Raw genomic sequence first — 25,078 nt, forward strand, 5'->3', positions numbered from 1 at the left:
GCACCGCAACATTGTATCACTGGCACAGCACCGCAACATTGTATCACTGGCACAGCACCGCAACATTGTATCACTGGCACAGCACCGTAACATTGTATCACTGGCACAGCACCATAACATTGTATCACTGGCACAGCACCGTAACATTGTATCACTGGCACAGCACCATAACATTGTATCACTGGCACAGCACCGTAACATTGTATCACTGGCACAGCACCATAACATTGTATCACTGGCACAGCACCGTAACATTGTATCACTGGCACAGCACCATAACATTGTATCACTGGCACAGCACCGTAACATTGTATCACTGGCACAGCACCGCAACATTGTATTACTGGCACCGCAACATTGTATCACTGGCACAGCACCGCAACATTGTATCACTGGCACAGCCCCGCAGCATTGTATCACCGGCACAGCACCGCAACATTGTATCACTGGCACAGCACCGCAACTTTGTATCACTGGCACAGCACCGCAACATTGTATCACCGGCACAGCACCGCAACATTGTATCACTGGCACAGCACCGCAACATTGTATCACTGGCACAGCACCGCAACATTGTATTACAGGCACAGCACCGCAACATTGTATCACTGGCACAGCACCATAACATTGTATCACTGGCACAGCACCGTAACATTGTATCACTGGCACAGCACCGCAACATTGTATCAACGGCACAGCACCGCAACATTGTATCACTGGCACAGCCCCGCAGCATTGTATCACTGGCACAGCACCGCAACATTGTATTACTGGCACCGCAACATTGTATCACTGGCACAGCACCGCAACATTGTATCAAAGGCACAGCACCGCAACATTGTATCACTGGCACAGCACCGCAACATTGTATTACTGGCACCGCAACATTGTATCACTGGCACAGCACCGCAACATTGTATCACTGGCACAGCACCGCAGCATTGTATCACTGGCACAGCACCGCAACATTGTATCACTGGCACAGCACCGCAACATTGTATCACTGGCACAGCACCGCAACATTGTATCACTGGCACAGCACCGCACATTGTATCACTGGCACAGCACCGTAACATTGTATCACTGGCACAGCACCATAACATTGTATCACTGGCACAGCACCGTAACATTGTATCACCGCCACAGCACCGCAACATTGTATCACTGGCACAGCACCGCAACATTGTATCACTGGCACAGCACCGCAACATTGTATCACTGGCACAGCACCGTAACATTGTATCACTGGCACAGCACCATAACATTGTATCACTGGCACAGCACCGTAACATTGTATCACTGGCACAGCACCATAACATTGTATCACTGGCACAGCACCGTAACATTGTATCACTGGCACAGCACCATAACATTGTATCACTGGCACAGCACCGTAACATTGTATCACTGGCACAGCACCATAACATTGTATCACTGGCACAGCACCGTAACATTGTATCACTGGCACAGCACCGCAACATTGTATTACTGGCACCGCAACATTGTATCACTGGCACAGCACCGCAACATTGTATCACTGGCACAGCCCCGCAGCATTGTATCACCGGCACAGCACCGCAACATTGTATCACTGGCACAGCACCGCAACTTTGTATCACTGGCACAGCACCGCAACATTGTATCACCGGCACAGCACCGCAACATTGTATCACTGGCACAGCACCGCAACATTGTATCACTGGCACAGCACCGCAACATTGTATCACAGGCACAGCACCGCAACATTGTATCACTGGCACAGCACCATAACATTGTATCACTGGCACAGCACCGTAACATTGTATCACTGGCACAGCACCGCAACATTGTATCAACGGCACAGCACCGCAACATTGTATCACTGGCACAGCCCCGCAGCATTGTATCACTGGCACAGCACCGCAACATTGTATTACTGGCACCGCAACATTGTATCACTGGCACAGCACCGCAACATTGTATCAACGGCACAGCACCGCAACATTGTATCACTGGCACAGCACCGCAACATTGTATTACTGGCACCGCAACATTGTATCACTGGCACAGCACCGCAACATTGTATCACTGGCACAGCCCCGCAGCATTGTATCACCGGCACAGCACCGCAACATTGTATCACTGGCACAGCACCGCAACTTTGTATCACTGGCACAGCACCGCAACATTGTATCACTGGCACAGCACCGCAACATTGTATCACTGGCACAGCACCGCAACATTGTATCACTGGCACAGCACCGCAACATTGTATCACAGGCACAGCACCGCAACATTGTATCACTGTTACATCACTTCAACATTGTATCTCCATCACAGCACTGCTATATTGTATCACCGTCACAGCACCACCTTATTATATTAATGTCCCTGCAGAGCTGCAATCATCTTGTGGCTTGATCTGATCATGGACAGGAGGCTCTAGGTTCTTATATTGACCAGGTCCTGAGGCAGCACATCTCCTCTGTCACTATCACCACCATCATGTATGACTGTAGTATGATGGTCCTACTGGAGGTCAGTGGACTTAGAGCAGATACGCTGGGACCTATAACGTCCATAGATTTCCTCCATGTCTGACTCCTCCATCCGTAGAACATTTTCTTATATGTCTTGGGGATCGTCCAGGGGACTGTCACATTGATGTCCTTCATGAGAGTAGTAGTCTCCTACATATTTAGTATCATTGTGCTGTTGTCTCTCATGGCTGGAGATGATGAGGGTTTTCTCCTGTTCTCCAAGACTTCCCCAATTGGGGATAATGGCTCTCGGTGTGGTTGCTGTGACTGTGGAGGGGCCCCTGTGTGATACCAGGTCCCTGGATACCCAGCTTTCCCACACTCCTGGGTAGCAGATATGTTGAGCCATGCACCAGGTGGGGGAGGGTTATTACATAATTTAGCCTATATTGTGCCACCCCAAAACATTGGAACGCTGTGTAAAATGTAAGTAAATATAAATGAAAGTGAGAGATTTTACCATTTCATTAAAAAGTTAACTCATTTAGAACTTAATGGCAGCAACGCGTCTCAGAAAAGTTGGTCGAGGACCATGTCTAGCATCCCCTCCACAGTCTGTGCACCTCTGGAGTTCTGGGAGAGGACTGTTGCCCCACTCTTGGCTGATGTAGGATTCTCGCTGCTCCACAGTCCGGGGTCTTCTTTGCCCGATTTTTCCTTTCATGTTCTCTATTGGTGAAAGGTCTGGATGCAGGCGGTCAGCGTGGCCCCCGGTCTCCTCTTCTGTGAAGCCCTGCTGCTGTCATGGATGCAGTATGTGGTCTAGCAATGTCTTCCCTGAAGGAGATGTTGTCTGGATGGAGCAGAACTTCCATATACTGTTCAGCAGACGTGTAAGCCACCCGCACCATAGGCGCGAGTGCAGCCCCATACCCTCAGAGCTGCAGGCTCTGGATGGTCCCTCTCCTCGGGAGTCTTCAGGACACGGCCTCCCTGGGGTCAACCACAGAACAGTTCTCCATGTTGCCTCGTTCCACTTTAAATAAGCTTTGGCCCAGAGAAGACGGCGGTGATTCTGGATTGTGGCAACATATGGCGTCTTCCCTGCATGATACGTCTTGGTGAACTGTCCACAGACAAGAGTTTCCGGAGGTGTTCCTGAGCCCCTGCAGAGATTTCCAGGACAGAATCGGTGCCTCCTGAGGGTCCGTAGATCACTGACTGTCCGCCCTGTCCCTGCGCACACCGATTTCTCCAGATTCTCTGGACCTTCTGATGATATTATGTACTGTATATATATTCACGCCCCTGATATCTTGTCCCCCTGGATACATGAGTTGTGCTGGGTGCAGTACTGTATGCAGAACTATTCACGCCCCTGGTATCTTGTCCTGGTGGATGTTGTTGGATAGATAGATAGTGCTGGGTTACAGTACCAGTGTGCAGAACTATTCACAGCCCCTGGTATCTTGTCCTGGTGGATGTTGTTGGATAGATAGATAGTGCTGGGTTACAGTACCAGTGTGCAGGACTATTCACGCCCCTGGTATCTTGTCCTGGTGGATGTTGTTGGATAGATAGATAGTGCTGGGTTACAGTACCAGTGTGCAGAACTATTCACGCCCCTGGTATCTTGTCCTGGTGGATGTTGTTGGATAGATAGATAGTGCTGGGTTACAGTACCTGTATGCAGAACTATTCACGCCCCTGGTATCTTGTCCTGGTGGATGTTGTTGGATAGATAGATAGTGCTGGGTTACAGTACCAGTGTGCAGAACTATTCACGCCCCTGGTATCTTGTCCTGGTGGATGTTGTTGGATAGATAGATAGTGCTGGGTTACAGTACCAGTGTGCAGAACTATTCACGCCCCTGGTATCTTGTCCTGGTGGATGTTGTTGGATAAATAGTGCTGGGTTACAGTACCAGTGTGCAGAACTATTCACGCCCCTGGTATCTTGTCCTGGTGGATGTTGTTGGATAAATAGTGCTGGGTTACAGTACCAGTGTGCAGAACTATTCACGCCCCTGGTATCTTGTCCTGGTGGATGTTGTTGGATAAATAGTGCTGGGTTACAGTACCAGTGTGCAGAACTATTCACGCCCCTGGTATCTTGTCCTGGTGGATGTTGTGGTGGATAGATAGATAGTGCTGGGTTACAGTACCAGTGTGCAGAACTATTCACGCCCCTGGTATCTTGTCCTGGTGGATGTTGTTGGATAGATAGATAGTGCTGGGTTACAGTACCTGTATGCAGAACTATTCACGCCCCTGGTATCTTGTCCTGGTGGATGTTGTTGGATAGATAGATAGAGCTGGGTTACAGTACCTGTATGCAGAACTATTCACGCCCCTAGTATCTTGTCCTGGTGGATGTTGTTGGATAGATAGATAGTTCTGGGTTACAGTACCAGTGTGCAGAACTATTCACGCCCCTGGTATCTTGTCCTGGTGGATGTTGTTGGATAAATAGTGCTGGGTTACAGTACCTGTATGCAGAACTATTCACGCCCCTGCTATCTTGTCCTGGTGGATGTTGTTGGATAGATAGAGCTGGGTTACAGTACCAGTGTGCAGAACTATTCACGCCCCTGCTATCTTGTCCTGGTGGATGTTGTTGGATAGATAGTGCTGGGTTACAGTACCAGTGTGCAGAACTATTCACGCCCCTGCTATCTTGTCCTGGTGGATGTTGTTGGATAGATAGATAGATAGTGCTGGGTTACAGTACCAGTGTGCAGAACTATTCACGCCCCTGGTATCTTGTCCTGGTGGATGTTGTTGGATAAATAGTGCTGGGTTACAGTACCAGTGTGCAGAACTATTCACGCCCCTGCTATCTTGTTACTGGATACCTGAACTGAGCGCAGACAGGATTTCCGTCCCCATCATGTGGATACAGACATTTGATACAATTCCTCGGGATCTGATTGGGGTCAGTGAAGTGGTTACTGGTGACTGTGGTGAGGTGTTGAACACGCGGTAACGAATCGCAGGTTGCGGATGAGGGCGACGCGTCCGGCCGGCTCAGCGACAGCACTAAGGGTGGATTCACGGGTAGGTTTTTATTGCTGTCTTTCAGCACTTGTTGTTTTTGGTCAGTGCAAGTCTATGGAAAATATTAAAGGCAGGACACACTTTTTTTTTTTTTTTTTTCTTAAATGCATCATGTTAAAGTAATGGCGTTTTTTGGGGGGAGTTTTTCCATAAAAAACCACAAGCAGTTTTTTGTGGCTTTTTTTTTTTTTTGGGCGGTAAATTTGCCTGTGACGGAAGCCTCATAGCCACATAAACAGCTCGGAGATTAGTAAACAGAATTCCACCGCTCGCACGTTGCCGGGATACAGCACGCCAGCCGCACTAAAGATACTGCCATCTGTCGCGCCACCAATGCCAGCAGCCGGTGCAGTTAACACAGAAGTGGCCAGATACAAAATGTTACATTGTATCAGTCACAATACACAGAGCCTGTTAAATGTAAGACCGCCAGGGGGCTACCACCCAGCTTTACCAGGGGCGAGAAATGTGGGTGATAACATGGTAATTACAGTGTTCAGCGGAGTTATCAGTCACCCAGCTTTCCTAGAATCCTGAATCTGCCTAGGAACACGGTATACCTAGATATAGCTTCCGTTCAGGAGTCTGGGAAAGTTGGGTGACAACCCCCAGTGGAACCTGTAGCCATATTGTCACCCAGCTCTCCTGGAATCCTGAATGTCAAATGTGCCTGAACGCGGGCGCTCTTTGTGGAATGGTCGACTGATGGTCACCCTCTTAGACTCCTGAGGGCCGCCTTGTAGGTTGTCACCCAGCTTTCCCAGAAACTGATGATAGGATGGCTATGCTGGGCGTGCGGCAGGCGCTGTGGCGTTGATTAGGCGGCTGTGACATTCCAGCGCTCCTGAGAGATGCTGACATGTTACTCCATGTAAGCCGAGCTGCCAGGCTGATTGGCAGGGGCTCAGTGGCAGCTGTCGGGCACCTGCCGCTTGTGGAGCTGCGTGAGCCTGTAGTTTCCATCTTGTTGTCAAGCCTGAAATACGTCAGGGCCGGCGCCCAAAAATGGCTCTACGGACGCAGAGCCACAATTGCGACAAGTGCATTCACCCCCCCACCCCCACAACGTGGGGATAATCCGGTCATAGTGACGGACGCTGGCGGCGATTGTCACGGACTCCAACGATTGCCATTTTAATAGTTGTGTCCGCTCTCTACCTGGGGGGGGCCGTCAGACGCTGAGCCCCATTATTTTAATCTATCGGCAGAGGAACTTTCCAGGTGCCTTGGTTTACTTATGCTGTAGGTGGTGAGACTTCTACTCTAGTCACATCCAGAGCTGCAGCCACAGTTCTGCCCTGCTGTCTTTTGGACTCCATTCACACTGTGCTTGTCTGGCTCCCTGGGGTGTATCAGCATCACTGTTATAGAGGGGCCTCCGCCACCAGGGCGCAAAGCAGGGGATACAGAGCGTGTGACCCCCTCAGTGGCCGAGACCACCGAGGACATCTAATCTCCAAAGACACCGATCCTGGAAGTACAACCGATTCTCCGTCCTTATACATGTTTAGGGTTTGAATGGCGGCAACATGTGAGAAATACAGTGTTATATGGACAGCGTATGGGAGTATTTGTGGGGCAGGAGAGCCTGGCTGTGTATATTATCTATTATCTATCATCTATCATCTATCTATCTATTATCTATCGCTATCTATCTATCTATCTATTATCTATCTATCTATCTATCTATCTATTATCTATCTATCTATCTATCTATCTATCTATCTATCTATCTCCTATCTATCTATCTATCTATCTATTATCTATCTATCTATCTATTATCTATCTATCTATCTATCTATCTATCTATCTATCTATCTATCTATTATCTATCTATCTATCTATTATCTATCTATCTATCTATCTATTATCTCTCTATTATCTCTCTATTATCTCTCTCTCTCTCTCTCTCTCTCTCTCTCCCCATGAGCGCCATATTGTTGTGGATAGGTCGGTCTTCTTGGTGGACTCCTGGTAACATCTCCACCTCTGGAGACTGAAGAGGAGCTGGACGTTTCTGGAGAGAAGACCTGGTGGCCTGGGTGTATTCTACAGTGCATGTGTCTCCAGTGGTTTTGAGCAGCTGGAGATGCATCTCTGTTGGAATAACAACCAGCGCTGTATCTCCTCCGGCCTCGGCGCCGACCTCCTTCTAGACGATGTCGTTTGATCTTCTTCATCCTCAAGTGGAGCCTTGGAAATCTCGTTTTTATCCAAAAGGTTTCATTCCTTTGTTCACCATTATAGTGGGAACGTGCAGGCAGTGCCGTAGAGCGTGTCCAGCCGCACAGCAGTGCCAGGAACATGGTGAGCGCGGTACTGCATACTGTAAGATTAGTGCCAGCTCCGTTATAGCGTCCGTGTGGAATATTCCCGTCCAAGCATAGCAGAGTAGTAATCAGTGTCAGCCATATAACAGCGCCAGCTCGACAGGGCAGGGGATGTATCCGTCTCTGTAAGATAGTGGCAGCCGCACAGCAGTGCCCAGGTGGTATACAGCAAGAAAAAGTATGTGAACCCTTTGGAATGATATGGATTTCTGCTAGGGCTGCAACGATTAATCGACATTATCGATAATATTAGATAATGGGATTAGTTGTCGACGATTCTCGTTATTGTATAATCGGGCGATTTGTTGCTATGCGGGCGGCAGCGTGTGAAACTTACTAGTACACTTCGTAGCAGGCAGGAGGCCGGGCGGCGGCAGCAGCGTAACTCACTACGTCACGCGCCTGCTCCTCCCACTTTATGAATGAAGGCGCAGGCGCATGATGTAGTGGGTTACGCACCGGGCCCCCCTGCTATTACAAAACCGAAATGCCAGCCCCCACCCTTGTATTGGGGGTCATTCACAATCACTACACAAGGGACACTGTTATGGGGGGGATCTGTGCATGACACAGATCCCCCCCCATAACAGTGCCATCCAGAGATCCCCCCCATAACAGTGCCATTCACAGGTGCCCCTATAACAGTGCCTGCCATCCACAGATGCCCCATAACAGTGCCATGATTGCCATCCACAGATCCCCCCTGTAACGGAACGCCTGGCACCCCGACCGGGTACCTCCGTCGATAGATGCTCCTAGTGCTTCCCGAGGACTCCAAACACTCCACCTGACACCGTACGCACTGCAGACCCCACGAACCGCCGCAGCTTGGTTGGGGTCTCACCGTCCTTCACCCACGCTGGACTCAAGACCGGGCTTCAGCTTCCAGTGGGTGAACCTCTCCTACATCCAGAGAGCAGGAGCCATGAACAAGCTCTTACAAGAGCTTCTACTCAGGGGAGTATTGTGATATAGCAATCCCCAAGAGTGTAGTTATCACATTCCCCAAACATGAGCCAAAACTTCATGATGGTATAAAGCAGCCACGGACTGTCCTGGCACCTACAGCCTCTTTTATTCACAATCCACAAACATAGTACTGCCCACAGGGGTTTGAAATACAACCAATCAATATATTACAACACATACAATGTAAGTACAGCAGCCCATCGGACACAATGGGACAATAGAAACCCACCCAGCATATTCCTCCCCTCTGTCTAGGAGATAATTGAGCCAATTTCTGTATCTACTCAACTATCTCCTACGCTGAAAAGTTCCACTTCTTATAAATTGTTACAACTTTGTGAGGTTACATTGTACATACATATAACTTATAGCAATTTAACCAGTATAACTTGGGGACAAACCTATCCAAAATTCACTTGAATAGGTTCAGGGGTTTTAAAAGTTAGAAAAGTATCTTAAAGGGCCGTAATCCTGAGGCAAGAGGCTGGTAAACAGGCCTCTCCAAAACCCAGTGGCGAGGTTGGTTTTGCCACACCCCCCATAACAGCGCCTGCCATCCAAAGATCCCCCCATAACAGTGCCATCCACAGATGTCCCTATAACAGTGCCATCCACAGATGTCCCCATAACAGTGCCATCCACAGATGTCCCCATAACAGTGCCATCCACAGATGTGCCCATAACAGTGCCATCCACAGATGCCCCCATAACAGTGCCATCCACAGATGCCCCATAACAGTGCCATCCACAGATGCCTCCATAACAGTGCCATCCACAGATGCCCCATAACAGTGCCATCCACAGATGCCTCCATAACAGTGCCATCCACAGATGTCCCCATAACAGTGCCATCCACAGATGTCCCCATAACAGTGCCATCCACAGATGTCCCCATAACAGTGCCATCCACAGATGTCCCCATAACAGTGCCATCCACAGATGTCCCCATAACAGTGCCATCCACAGATGCCCCCATAACAGTGCCATCCACAGATGCCCCATAACAGTGCCATCCACAGATGCCTCCATAACAGTGCCATCCACAGATGCCCCCATAACAGTGCCATCCACAGATGCCCCCATAACAGTGCCATCCACAGATGCCCCATAACAGTGCCATCCACAGATGCCCCCATAACAGTGCCATCCACAGATGCCCCCATAACAGTGCCATCCACAGATGCCCCATAACAGTGCCATCCACAGATGTCCCCATAACAGTGCCATCCACAGATGCCCCCATAACAGTGCCATCCACAGATGCCCCCATAACAGTGCCATCCACAGATGCCCCATAACAGTGCCATCCACAGATGCCCCCATAACAGTGCCATCCACTGATGTCCCCATAACAGTGCTATGATTGCCATCCACAGATGCCCCCATAATAGTGCCATCTACAGATGCCCCCATAACAGTGCTATCCACAGATGCCCCCCATACCATTGCCATCCACAGATGCCCCATAACAGCGCCTGCCATCCAAAGATCCCCCCATAACAGTGCCATCCACAGATGTCCCTATAACAGTGCCATCCACAGATGCCTCCATAACAGTGCCATCCACAGATGCCTCCATAACAGTGCCATCCACAGATGTCCCCATAACAGTGCCATCCACAGATGTCCCCATAACAGTGCCATCCACAGATGTCCCCATAACAGTGCCATCCACAGATGCCCCCATAACAGTGCCATCCACAGATGCCCCCATAACAGTGCCATCCACAGATGCCCCATAACAGTGCCATCCACAGATGCCTCCATAACAGTGCCATCCACAGATGCCCCCATAACAGTGCCATCCACAGATGCCCCATAACAGTGCCATCCACAGATGCCTCCATAACAGTGCCATCCACAGATGCCTCCATAACAGTGCCATCCACAGATGTCCCCATAACAGTGCCATCCACAGATGTCCCCATAACAGTGCCATCCACAGATGTCCCCATAACAGTGCCATCCACAGATGTCCCCATAACAGTGCCATCCACAGATGCCCCCATAACAGTGCCATCCACAGATGCCCCATAACAGTGCCATCCACAGAAGCCCCATAACAGTGCCATCCACAGATGCCTCCATAACAGTGCCATCCACAGATGCCTCCATAACAGTGCCATCCACAGATGCCCCCATAACAGTGCCATCCACAGATGCCCTATAACAGTGCCATCCACAGATGCCCCATAACAGTGCCATCCACAGATGCCTCCATAACAGTGCCATCCACAGATGTCCCCATAACAGTGCCATCCACAGATGTCCCCATAACAGTGCCATCCACAGATGTCCCCATAACAGTGCCATCCACAGATGCCCCATAACAGTGCCATCCACAGATGCCCCATAACAGTGCCATCCACAGATGCCTCCATAACAGTGCCATCCACAGATGTCCCCATAACAGTGCCATCCACAGATGTCCCCATAACAGTGCCATCCACAGATGTCCCCATAACAGTGCCATCCACAGATGCCTCCATAACAGTGCCATCCACAGATGCCCCCATAACAGTGCCATCCAGATGCCCCCATAACAGTGCCATCCACAGATGCCCCCATAACAGTGCCATCCACAGATGCCCCATAACAGTGCCATCCACAGATGTCCCCATAACAGTGCCATCCACAGATGCCTCCATAACAGTGCCATCCACAGATGCCCCCATAACAGTGCCATCCACAGATGCCCCATAACAGTGCCATCCACAGATGCCCCCATAACAGTGCCATCCACTGATGTCCCCATAACAGTGCTATGATTGCCATCCACAGATGCCCCCATAATAGTGCCATCTACAGATGCCCCCATAACAGTGCTATCCACAGATGCCCCCCATACCATTGCCATCCCCAGATGCCCCATAACAGCGCCTGCCATCCAAAGATCCCCCCATAACAGTGCCATCCACAGATGTCCCTATAACAGTGCCATCCACAGATGCCTCCATAACAGTGCCATCCACAGATGCCTCCATAACAGTGCCATCCACAGATGCCTCCATAACAGTGCCAGCCACAGATGTCCCCATAACAGTGCCATCCACAGATGTCCCCATAACAGTGCCATCCACAGATGTCCCCATAACAGTGCCATCCACAGATGCCCCCATAACAGTGCCATCCACAGATGCCCCATAACAGTGCCATCCACAGATGCCTCCATAACAGTGCCATCCACAGATGCCCCCATAACAGTGCCATCCACAGATGCCCCCATAACAGTGCCATCCACAGATGCCCCCATAACAGTGCCATCCACAGATGCCCCCATAACAGTGCCATCCACAGATGCCCCATAACAGTGCCATCCACAGATGCCCCATAACAGTGCCATCCACAGATGCCCCATAACAGTGCCATCCACAGATGCCCCATAACAGTGCCATCCACAGATGCCTCCATAACAGTGCCATTTACAGATGCCCCCATAACAGTGCCATCCACAGATGCCCCCATAACAGTGCCATCCACAGATGCCCCCATAACAGTGCCATCCACAGATGCCCCCATAACAGTGCCATCCACAGATGCCCCATAACAGTGCCATCCACAGATGCCCCCATAACAGTGCTATGATTGCCATCCACTGATGTCCCCATAACAGTGCCATCTACAGATGCCCCCATAACAGTGCTATCCACAGATGCCCCCCATACCATTGCCATCCACAGATGCCCCATAACAGTGCCTTCCATCCACAGATCCCCCCATAACAGTGCCATCCACAGATGTCCCCATAATAGTGCCATCTACAGATGCCCCCATAACAGTGCTATCCACAGATGCCCCCCATACCATTGCCATCCACAGATGCCCCATAACAGTGCCTTCCATCCACAGATCCCCCCATAACAGTGCCTTCCATCCACAGATCCCCCCCCCCCCATAACTCAGCCAGGTAATCAGGATAATAGTAGTAGGGAGGAGTACGAGTCTTGGAGATTGAATGTGCAATAAATTATAAGCTGTACATCCACACCGTAACATAGCGTGTAAGAAGAGAGCTAGCCTCAGCCCTGACCATGTGGACATGTTGTCTTTTTTACATTGTAATGCAAGATTTTTATAATTATGTAAGTCCTAAAATTGTTTTATTATGGCCTTTAAACAGGGCTCGACAAATCCCAGGTCGGCATGGCGACCAGGAATTTAGTCCTGGCGCTTGGGTATTTGTCAGCCCGTTTTTAAAGGTGCCCGGGCGATGGGTGCGGAGCTGCCGTTCTGTCTGGAGGCAGCACCGTTTGAACAGCTCCGTCACAGCACACAATAGCAGAGCCGCTGGCAGCAGGAAGGGGAGGGGCTCGGGAGGAGTGTAATCTGATCCTAGAGTGGAAGCTGCTTCTGCCAGCCCCTCCCCTCCCCGCCCACCAACCAATCAGAGCTGAGGCAAGACAAGCACTAGCAGCTCTGAGTCAGTGAGTCACAGCACACAATAGCAGAGCCGCTGGCAGCAGGAAGGGGAGGGGCTCGGGAGGAGTGTAATCTGATCCTAGAGTGGAAGCTGCTTCTGCCAGCCCCTCCCCTCCCCGCCCACCAACCAATCAGAGCTGAGGCAAGACAAGCACTAGCAGCTCTGAGTCAGTGAGACACAGCACACAATAGCAGAGCCGCTGGCAGCAGGAAGGGGAGGGGCTCGGGAGGAGTGTAATCTGATCCTAGAGTGGAAGCTGCTTCTGCCAGCCCCTCCCCTCCCCGCCCACCAACCAATCAGAGCTGAGGCAAGACAAGCACTAGCAGCTCTGAGTCAGTGAGTCACAGCACACAATAGCAGAGCCGCTGGCAGCAGGAAGGGGAGGGGCTCGGGAGGAGTGTAATCTGATCCTAGAGTGGAAGCTGCTTCTGCCAGCCCCTCCCCTCCCCGCCCACCAACCAATCAGAGCTGAGGCAAGACAAGCACTAGCAGCTCTGAGTCAGTGAGACACAGCACACAATAGCAGAGCCGCTGGCAGCAGGAAGGGGAGGGGCTCGGGAGGAGTGTAATCTGATCCTAGAGTGGAAGCTGCTTCTGCCAGCCCCTCCCCTCCCCGCCCACCAACCAATCAGAGCTGAGGCAAGACAAGCACTAGCAGCTCTGAGTCAGTGACACAAGTGCAGGGAGTCTGAGAAAGAATCGGATGAGTCACAGGTTAATAGAATCTAAAGATCCGACTTCGAGACTCATTCGATTCTTTGGGTTAAAAGAGCTTCAGTCACTAGAACAGTTTACACTGAGGCTGATGCTTCTGCAGCAGTGATAAGGTTAAGGGACAGGAGCAGAGAGATAAGAGAAGGGACAGGACAGAGGTTTAGATTACAGTTTGAATTAACCCTTTAGGATCAAATTGGCTTCTCAAGGAGATATATATGTTAAAGGCATCCCTTCTTCTCATTCAGTAGCTATATAACTAAGGCTACTTTCACACTTGCGGCAGGACGGATCCGGCAAGCTGTTCACCCTGTCGGATCCGTCCTTCCGCTGTTTTGCCGGACCACCTCTCCGTCCCCATTGACTATAATGGGGGCGGAGCTCCGGCGCAGCACGGCAGTGCATGGTGAAAGGCCGCCGGACTAAAAGTACTGCATGTCCAACTTTTTAGTCCGGCGGCCTCTCACCGCGAACTGCCGTGCTGCGCCGGAGCTCCGCCCTGTCCCCATTATAGTCAATAGGGTCCGGGGACGGAGCGGCGGTATATGTAACATGGTATACAGCATTATTGGGGGGCTCTATGGAAAAGTGGGGGGGGGAGCACTATGGGGGCACCTACTAGGGGCTTTATGACGCGGCTCCGCCCGGCTCCTAACTTTTTTAGCTGGCTCCTAGATCCCAAGGAAATTTGTCAAGCCCTGCCTTTGAACATACTTTTTCAAGTAAAATCATATAAACCCCTTTTTTTTTTTTTTGGGTGTTTTTTCCCGATTAATCAATGAAATTATCGACAACTAATCGATTATTCAAATAATCGTTAGCTGCAGCCCTAATTTCTGCACAAATTGGTCATAAAATCATTCCAAAGGGTTCACATACTTTTTCTTGCAACTGTATACCAGAGGGGGTACTGCCCAGAATTAGCAATAGTAGTACCTATTCAAAGTCTTAGCCACACATCAGTGCCAATATAATAGAGCCTAACTGTGCCCACACAAACGTGCCAGCCACATAGTAGCGTCTGTGTAATATCAGCCTCATAGCAGTGTCTGTAAAATAGTATCAACTGTATAGAAGAGCCGGTATAATACTGCAACCCACACTGTAATGTCTGCATAATAGTGTCAGCCGCAGAGTAATGTCTGTAATAGGGTCGTCCACATGGTACTGCCTATATAATAGTGTCAGTCGTATAGCATTGACTGTATAGCAGTGTCAGCCACATACAGCAGTAGTACATGTAATATAGCCTCGGCCACATACAGCAGTAGTACATGTAATATAGCCTCGGCCACATACAGCAGTAGTACATGTAATATAGCCTCGGCCACATACAGTAGTAGTACATGTAATATAGCCTCAGCCACATACAGTAGCAGTACATGTAATATAGCCTCGGCCACATACAGCAGTAGTACATGTAATATAGCCTCAGCCACATACAGTAGTAGTACATGTAATATAGCCTCAGCCACATACAGTAGTAGTACATGTAATATAGCCTCAGCCACATACAGTAGCAGTACATGTAATATAGCCTCAGCCACATACAGTAGTAGTACATGTAATATAGCCTCGGCCACATACAGCAGTAGTACATGTAATATAACCTCAGCCACATACAGTAGTAGTACATGTAATATAGCCTCGGCCACATACAGTAGTAGTACATGTAATATAGCCTCAGCCACATACAGCAGTAGTACATGTAATATAGCCTCAGCCACATACAGCAGTAGTACATGTAATATAGCCTCAGCCACATACAGCAGTAGTACATGTAATATAGCCTCAGCCACATACAGCAGTAGTACATGTAATATAGCCTCGGCCACATACAGTAGTAGTACATGTAATATAGCCTCAGTCACATACAGCAGTAGTACATGTAATATAGCCTCGGCCACATACAGCAGTAGTACATGTAATATAGCCTCGGCCACATACAGTAGTAGTACATGTAATATAGCCTCAGCCACATACAGCAGTAGTACATGTAATATAGCCTCAGTCACATACAGCAGTAGTACATGTAATATAGCCTCAGTCACATACAGCAGTAGTACATGTAATATAGCCTCAGCCACATACAGCAGTAGTACATGTAATATAGCCTCGGCCACATACAGCAGTAGTACATGTAATATAGCCTCAGCCACATACAGCAGTAGTACATGTAATATAGCCTCAGCCACATACAGTAGTAGTACATGTAATATAGCCTCAGCCGCATACAGCAGTAGTACATGTAATATAGCCTCGGCCACATACAGTAGTAGTACATGTAATATAGCCTCAGCCACATACAGCAGTAGTACATGTAATATAGCCTCAGCCACATACAGCAGTAGTACATGTAATATAGCCTCAGCCACATACAGTAGTAGTACATGTAATATATCCTCGGCCACATACAGCAGTAGTACATGTAATATAGCCTCAGCCACATACAGTAGTAGTACATGTAATATAGCCTCAGCCGCATACAGCAGTAGTACATGTAATATAGCCTCAGCCACATACAGTAGTAGTACATGTAATATAGCCTCAGCCGCATACAGCAGTAGTACATGTAATATAGCCTCGGCCACATACAGTAGTAGTACATGTAATATACCCTCGGCCACATACAGTAGTAGTACATGTAATATAGCCTCAGCCACATACAGTAGTAGTACATGTAATATAGCCTCAGCCACATATAGCAGTAGTACATGTAATATAGCCTCAGCCACATACAGTAGTAGTACATGTAATATAGCCTCAGCCACATACAGCAGTAGTACATGTAATATAGCCTCAGCCACATACAGCAGTAGTACATGTAATATACCCTTGGCCACATACAGTAGTAGTACATGTAATATAGCCTCAGCCGCATACAGCAGTAGTACATGTAATATAGCCTCAGCCTCATACAGCAGTAGTACATGTAATATAGCCTCAGCCACATACAGCAGTACATGTAATATATCCTCAGCCACATACAGTAGTAGTACATGTAATATAGCCCCAGCCACATACAGCAGTACATGTAATATAGCCCCAGCCACATACAGCAGTAGTACATGTAATATAGCCTCAGCCACATACAGTAGTAGTACATGTAATATAGCCTCCGCCACATACAGCAGTAGTACATGTAATATAGCCTCAGCCACATACAGTAGTAGTACATGTAATATAGCCTCCGCCACATACAGCAGTAGTACATGTAATATAGCCTCCGCCACATACAGCAGTAGTACATGTAATATAGCCTCAGCCACATACAGCAGTAGTACATGTAATATAGCCTCGGCCACATACAGTAGTAGTACATGTAATATATCCTCAGTCACATACAGCAGCAGTACATGTAATATAGCCTCGGTCACATACAGCAGTAGTACATGTAATATATCCTCAGTCACATACAGCAGCAGTACATGTAATATAGCCTCAGCCACATACAGCAGTAGTACATGTAATATAGCCTCGGCCACATACAGCAGTAGTACATGTAATATAGCCTCAGCCACATACAGCAGTAGTACATGTAATATAGCCTCAGCCACATACAGCAGTAGTACATGTAATATAGCCTCAGCCACATACAGCAGTAGTACATGTAATATAGCCTCAGCCACATACAGCAGTAGTACATGTAATATAGCCTCAGCCACATACAGTAGTAGTACATGTAATATAGCCTCCGCCACATACAGCAGTAGTACATGTAATATAGCCTCCGCCACATACAGCAGTAGTACATGTAATATAGCCTCAGCCACATACAGCAGTAGTACATGTAATATATCCTCGGCCACATACAGCAGTAGTACATGTAATATAGCCTCAGCCACATACAGCAGTAGTACATGTAATATAGCCTCAGCCACATACAGCAGTAGTACATGTAATATAGCCTCAGCCACATACAGTAGTAGTACATGTAATATAGCCTCAGCCACATACAGTAGTAGTACATGTAATATAGCCTCGGCCACATACAGCAGTACATGTAATATAGCCTCGGCCACATACAGCAGTAGTACATGTAATATAGCCTCAGCCACATACAGCAGTAGTACATGTAATATAACCTCGGCCACATACAGTAGTACATGTAATATAGCCTCAGCCACATACAGCAGTAGTACATGTAATATAGCCTCAGCCACATACAGCAGTAGTACATGTAATATAGCCTCAGCCACATACAGCAGTAGTACATGTAATATAGCCTCAGCCACATACAGTAGTAGTACATGTAATATACCCTCGGCCACATACAGCAGTAGTACATGTAATATAGCCTCAGCCACATACAGCAGTAGTACATGTAATATACCCTCGGCCACATACAGCAGTAGTACATGTAATATATCCTCAGCCACATACAGTAGTAGTACATGTAATATAACCTCAGCCACATACAGTAGTAGTACATGTAATATAGCCCCAGCCACATACAGTAGTAGTACATGTAATATAGCCTCAGCCACATACAGTAGTAGTACATGTAATATATCCTCAGCCACATACAGCAGTAGTACATGTAATATAGCCTCAGCCACATACAGTAGTAGTACATGTAATATAGCCTCAGCCACATACAGCAGTAGTACATGTAATATAACCTCAGCCACATACAGCAGTACGTGTAATATAGCCTCAGCCACATACAGCAGCAGTACATGTAATATAGCCTCAGCCACATACAGCAGTAGTACATGTAATATAGCCTCAGCCACATACAGTAGTAGTACATGTAATATATCCTCAGCCACATACAGTAGCAGTACATGTAATATAGCCTCAGCCACATACAGCAGTAGTACATGTAATATAGCCTCGGCCACATACAGCAGTAGTACATGTAATATAGCCTCAGTCACATACAGCAGTAGTACATGTAATATAGCCTCAGCCACATACAGCAGTAGTACATGTAATATAGCCTCAGCCACATATAGTAGTACATGTAATATATCCTCAGCCACATACAGCAGTAGTACATGTAATATAGCCTCAGCCACATACAGCAGTAGTACATGTAATATAGCCTCAGCCACATATAGTAGTACATGTAATATATCCTCAGCCACATACAGCAGTAGTACATGTAATATAGCCTCAGCCACATACAGCAGTAGTACATGTAATATAGCCTCAGCCACATACAGCAGTACATGTAATATAGCCTCAGCCACATACAGCAGCAGTACATGTAATATAGCCTCAGCCACATACAGCAGTACATGTAATATAGCCTCAGCCACATACAGCAGTAGTACATGTAATATAGCCTCAGCCACATACAGTAGTAGTACATGTAATATATCCTCAGCCACATACAGCAGTAGTACATGTAATATAGCCTCGGCCACATACAGCAGTAGTACATGTAATATACCCTCGGCCACATACTGCAGTAGTACATGTAATATAGCCTCAGCCACATACAGCAGTAGTACATGTAATATAGCCTCAGCCACATACAGCAGTAGTACATGTAATATAGCCTCAGCCACATACAGCAGTACATGTAATATAGCCTCAGCCACATACAGCAGCAGTACATGTAATATAGCCTCAGCCACATACAGCAGTACATGTAATATAGCCTCAGCCACATACAGCAGTAGTACATGTAATATAGCCTCAGCCACATACAGTAGTAGTACATGTAATATATCCTCAGCCACATACAGCAGTAGTACATGTAATATAGCCTCAGCCACATACAGCAGTAGTACATGTAATATAGCCTCAGCCACATACAGCAGTAGTACATGTAATATACCCTCAGCCACATACAGCAGTACATGTAATATACCCTCGGCCACATACAGTAGTAGTACATGTAATATAGCCTCGGCCACATATAGTAGTACATGTAATATAGCCTCAGCCACATACAGCAGTAGTACATGTAATATAGCCTCAGCCACATACAGCAGTACATGTAATATAGCCTCAGCCACATACAGCAGTAGTACATGTAATATATCCTCCGCCACATACAGCAGTAGTACATGTAATATAGCCTCAGCCACATACAGCAGTAGTACATGTAATATAGCCTCAGCCACATACAGTAGTAGTACATGTAATATAGCCTCAGCCACATACAGCAGTACATGTAATATAGCCTCAGCCACATACAGCAGTAGTACATGTAATATATCCTCCGCCACATACAGCAGTAGTACATGTAATATAACCTCGGCCACATACAGCAGTAGTACATGTAATATAGCCTCAGCCACATACAGCAGTAGTACATGTAATATAGCCTCGGCCACATACAGTAGTAGTACATGTAATATAGCCTCAGCCACATACAGCAGCAGTACATGTAATATAGCCTCAGCCACATACAGCAGTACATGTAATATAGCCTCAGCCACATACAGTAGTAGTACATGTAATATAGCCTCAGCCACATACAGCAGTAGTACATGTAATATAGCCTCAGCCACATACAGTAGTACATGTAATATAGCCTCAGCCACATACAGTAGTAGTACATGTAATATACCCTCAGCCACATACAGCAGTAGTACATGTAATATAGCCTCAGCCACATACAGCAGTAGTACATGTAATATACCCTCAGCCACATACAGCAGTAGTACATGTAATATATCCTCAGCCACATACAGCAGTAGTACATGTAATATAGCCTCAGCCTCATACAGCAGTAGTACATGTAATATAGCCTCGGCCACATACAGCAGTAGTACATGTAATATAGCCTCAGCCACATACAGTAGTAGTACATGTAATATAGCCTCGGCCACATACAGTAGTAGTACATGTAATATAGCCTCGGCCACATACAGCAGTAGTACATGTAATATAGCCTCAGCCACATACAGCAGTAGTACATGTAATATAGCCTCAGCCTCATACAGCAGTAGTACATGTAATATACCCTCAGCCACATACAGCAGTAGTACATGTAATATAGCCTCAGCCACATACAGTAGTAGTACATGTAATATAGCCTCGGCCACATACAGCAGTAGTACATGTAATATAGCCTCAGCCTCATACAGCAGTAGTACATGTAATATAGCCTCAGCCTCATACAGCAGTAGTACATGTAATATAGCCTCGGCCACATACAGCAGTAGTACATGTAATATAGCCTCAGCCACATACAGTAGTAGTACATGTAATATAGCCCCAGCCACATACAGCAGTACATGTAATATAGCCTCAGCCTCATACAGCAGTAGTACATGTAATATAGCCTCAGCCACATACAGCAGCAGTACATGTAATATAGCCACAGCCACATACAGCAGTAGTACATGTAATATATCCTCAGCCACATACAGCAGCAGTACATGTAATATAGCCACAGCCACATACAGCAGTAGTACATGTAATATAGCCTCAGCCACATACAGTAGTAGTACATGTAATATAGCCTCAGCCACATACAGCAGTAGTACATGTAATATAACCTCAGCCTCATACAGTAGTAGTACATGTAATATAGCCTCGGCCACATACAGCAGTAGTACATGTAATATACCCTCAGCCACATACAGCAGTAGTACATGTAATATAGCCTCAGCCTCATACAGCAGTAGTACATGTAATATACCCTCAGCCACATACAGCAGTAGTACATGTAATATACCCTCAGCCTCATACAGCAGTACATGTAATATAGCCTCAGCCACATACAGCAGTAGTACATGTAATATAGCCTCGGCCACATACAGCAGTAGTACATGTAATATAGCCTCAGCCACATACAGCAGTACATGTAATATAGCCTCAGCCACATACAGTAGTAGTACATGTAATATAGCCTCAGCCACATACAGCAGTAGTACATGTAATATAGCCTCAGCCACATACAGCAGTACATGTAATATAGCCTCAGCCACATACAGTAGTACATGTAATATAGCCTCGGCCACATATAGTAGTACATGTAATATAGCCTCAGCCACATACAGCAGTAGTACATGTAATATAGCCTCAGCCACATACAGCAGTAGTACATGTAATATAGCCTCAGCCACATACAGCAGTAGTACATGTAATATAGCCTCAGCCACATACAGCAGTAGTACATGTAATATAGCCTCGGCCACATACAGCAGTACATATAATATAGCCTCAGCCACATACAGTAGTAGTACATGTAATATAGCCTCAGCCACATACAGCAGTAGTACATGTAATATAGCCTCAGCCACATACAGTAGTAGTACATGTAATATAGCCTCAGCCACATACAGCAGTAGTACATGTAATATAGCCTCGGCCACATACAGCAGTAGTACATGTAATATACCCTCGGCCACATACTGCAGTAGTACATGTAATATAGCCTCAGCCACATACAGCAGTAGTACATGTAATATAGCCTCAGCCTCATACAGCAGTAGTACATGTAATATAGCCTCAGCCACATACAGTAGTAGTACATGTAATATAGCCTCAGCCACATACAGTAGTAGTACATGTAATATAGCCTCAGCCTCATACAGCAGTAGTACATGTAATATAGCCTCAGCCTCATACAGCAGTAGTACATGTAATATAGCCTCGGCCACATACAGCAGTAGTACATGTAATATACCCTCAGCCACATACAGTAGTAGTACATGTAATATAACCTCAGCCTCATACAGTAGTAGTACATGTAATATAGCCTCAGCCACATACAGCAGTAGTACATGTAATATAGCCTCAGCCACATACAGTAGTAGTACATGTAATATAGCCTCAGCCTCATACAGCAGTAGTACATGTAATATAGCCTCAGCCTCATACAGCAGTAGTACATGTAATATAGCCTCGGCCACATACAGCAGTAGTACATGTAATATAGCCTCAGCCACATACAGTAGTAGTACATGTAATATAGCCTCAGCCTCATACAGCAGTAGTACATGTAATATAGCCTCAGCCTCATACAGTAGTAGTACATGTAATATAGCCTCAGCCTCATACAGCAGTAGTACATGTAATATAGCCTCAGCCTCATACAGCAGTAGTACATGTAATATAGCCTCGGCCACATACAGTAGTAGTACATGTAATATAGCCTCAGCCACATACAGCAGTAGTACATGTAATATAACCTCAGCCTCATACAGTAGTAGTACATGTAATATAGCCTCAGCCTCATACAGCAGTAGTACATGTAATATAACCTCAGCCTCATACAGTAGTAGTACATGTAATATAGCCTCAGCCTCATACAGCAGTAGTACATGTAATATAGCCTCAGCCTCATACAGCAGTAGTACATGTAATATAGCCTCGGCCACATACAGTAGTAGTACATGTAATATAGCCTCAGCCACATACAGCAGTAGTACATGTAATATAGCCTCAGCCACATACAGCAGTAGTACATGTAATATAGCCTCAGCCTCATACAGCAGTAGTACATGTAATATATCCTCAGCCACATACAGCAGTAGTACATGTAATATAACCTCAGCCTCATACAGTAGTAGTACATGTAATATAGCCTCGGCCACATACAGCAGTAGTACATGTAATATAGCCTCAGTCACATACAGCAGTAGTACATGTAATATAGCCTCAGCCACATACAGCAGTAGTACATGTAATATAGCCTCAGCCACATACAGTAGTAGTACATGTAATATAACCTCAGCCTCATACAGTAGTAGTACATGTAATATAGCCTCAGCCACATACAGTAGTAGTACATGTAATATAGCCTCGGCCACATACAGCAGTAGTACATGTAATATAGCCTCAGCCTCATACAGCAGTAGTACATGTAATATATCCTCAGCCACATACAGCAGTAGTACATGTAATATAGCCTCAGCCACATACAGCAGTAGTACATGTAATATACCCTCGGCCACACACAGTAGTACATGTAATATACCCTCAGCCACATACAGCAGTAGTACATGTAATATAACCTCAGCCTCATACAGTAGTAGTACATGTAATATAGCCTCGGCCACATACAGCAGTAGTACATGTAATATAGCCTCAGTCACATACAGCAGTAGTACATGTAATATAGCCTCAGCCACATACAGTAGTAGTACATGTAATATAGCCTCGGCCACATACAGCAGTAGTACATGTAATATAGCCTCAGTCACATACAGTAGTAGTACATGTAATATAGCCTCGGCCACATACAGTAGTAGTACATGTAATATAGCCTCGGCCACATACAGCAGTAGTACATGTAATATACCCTCGGCCACATACAGTATCAGTGCCGCACACACCTGACAATTATAGTAGAAGAGCAGAAGGTGGAGGTTTTGGTCCGGTAATTACCCGCAGCAGGTACGAGATCTGGGGACCGGCGCGCTGCTTTGTATAAATACTTCTGTAATAATGAGAGAGTCGGGTATAATGTATTACCCAGAAAGCCTCATCAGTCACAGAGTAGACTCAGGAGGGGCCGGCTGTGACTGCCAGCAGAGTTATTATATGTCTGTATAGCGGAATCATTGTACTATAATCATTCTCATCGGAGGCTGCAGCTTCTGAGCCGCAAAAACGTCTTCGAATTGTAAGAGCCGGAGCAAAGCGCAGCGATCACAAGCGATTTATAGCGGAGTCTGTGATCCGAGGTCAGCGACGTGGAGAGAGGAGGACCAGGACCTCCCGTCACCTCTCTACAAGGACCAGCAGCTTATTACAGTACAGCAGCGTTATAAGAGGAGCGGCTGATATCAGTCACATCTTATTACAGTACAGCAGTGTTATAAGAGGAGCGGCTGATATCAGACATCTTATTACAGTACTGCAGTGTTATAAGAGGAGCGGCTGATATCAGTCACATCTTATTACAGTACAGCAGTGTTATAAGAGGAGCGGCTGATATCAGACACATCTTATTACAGTACTGCAGTGTTATAAGAGGAGCGGCTGATATCAGTCACATCTTATTACAGTACAGCAGTGTTATAAGAGGAGCGGCTGATATCAGACACATCTTATTACAGTACAGCAGTGTTATAAGAGGAGCGGCTGATATCAGTCCCATCTTATTACAGTACAGCAGTGTTATAAGGAGCGGCTGATATCAGTCCCATCTTATTACAGTACAGCAGTGTTATAAGAGGAGCGGCTGATATCAGTCACATCTTATTACAGTACAGCAG

General features: G+C 46.8%; 1 protein-coding gene across 5 annotated transcripts in view; it reads left to right on the forward strand.

Annotated features, from left to right (window-relative positions):
- The window catches only part of LOC122931886 (cGMP-dependent 3',5'-cyclic phosphodiesterase-like), a 310,101-nt gene that overhangs the window by 97,854 nt on the left and 187,169 nt on the right, over positions 1-25,078 (forward strand). Inside the window, exon 1 of one of the 5 annotated variants that reach the window (XM_044285944.1) lies at positions 5,431-5,516. The exons of the other annotated variants lie outside the window; for them this stretch is intronic. Coding sequence (XP_044141879.1) covers positions 5,463-5,516 — 54 coding nt within the window. The 5' untranslated portion in view covers positions 5,431-5,462. Of the gene's footprint in view, positions 1-5,430; positions 5,517-25,078 lie in introns of those variants that run through there. 5 annotated transcript variants of the gene reach the window in all.

This window comes from Bufo gargarizans, chromosome 3 (genome assembly GCF_014858855.1).
Source record: "Bufo gargarizans isolate SCDJY-AF-19 chromosome 3, ASM1485885v1, whole genome shotgun sequence".
In the NCBI taxonomy this organism is placed as follows: domain Eukaryota; kingdom Metazoa; phylum Chordata; class Amphibia; order Anura; family Bufonidae; genus Bufo; species Bufo gargarizans.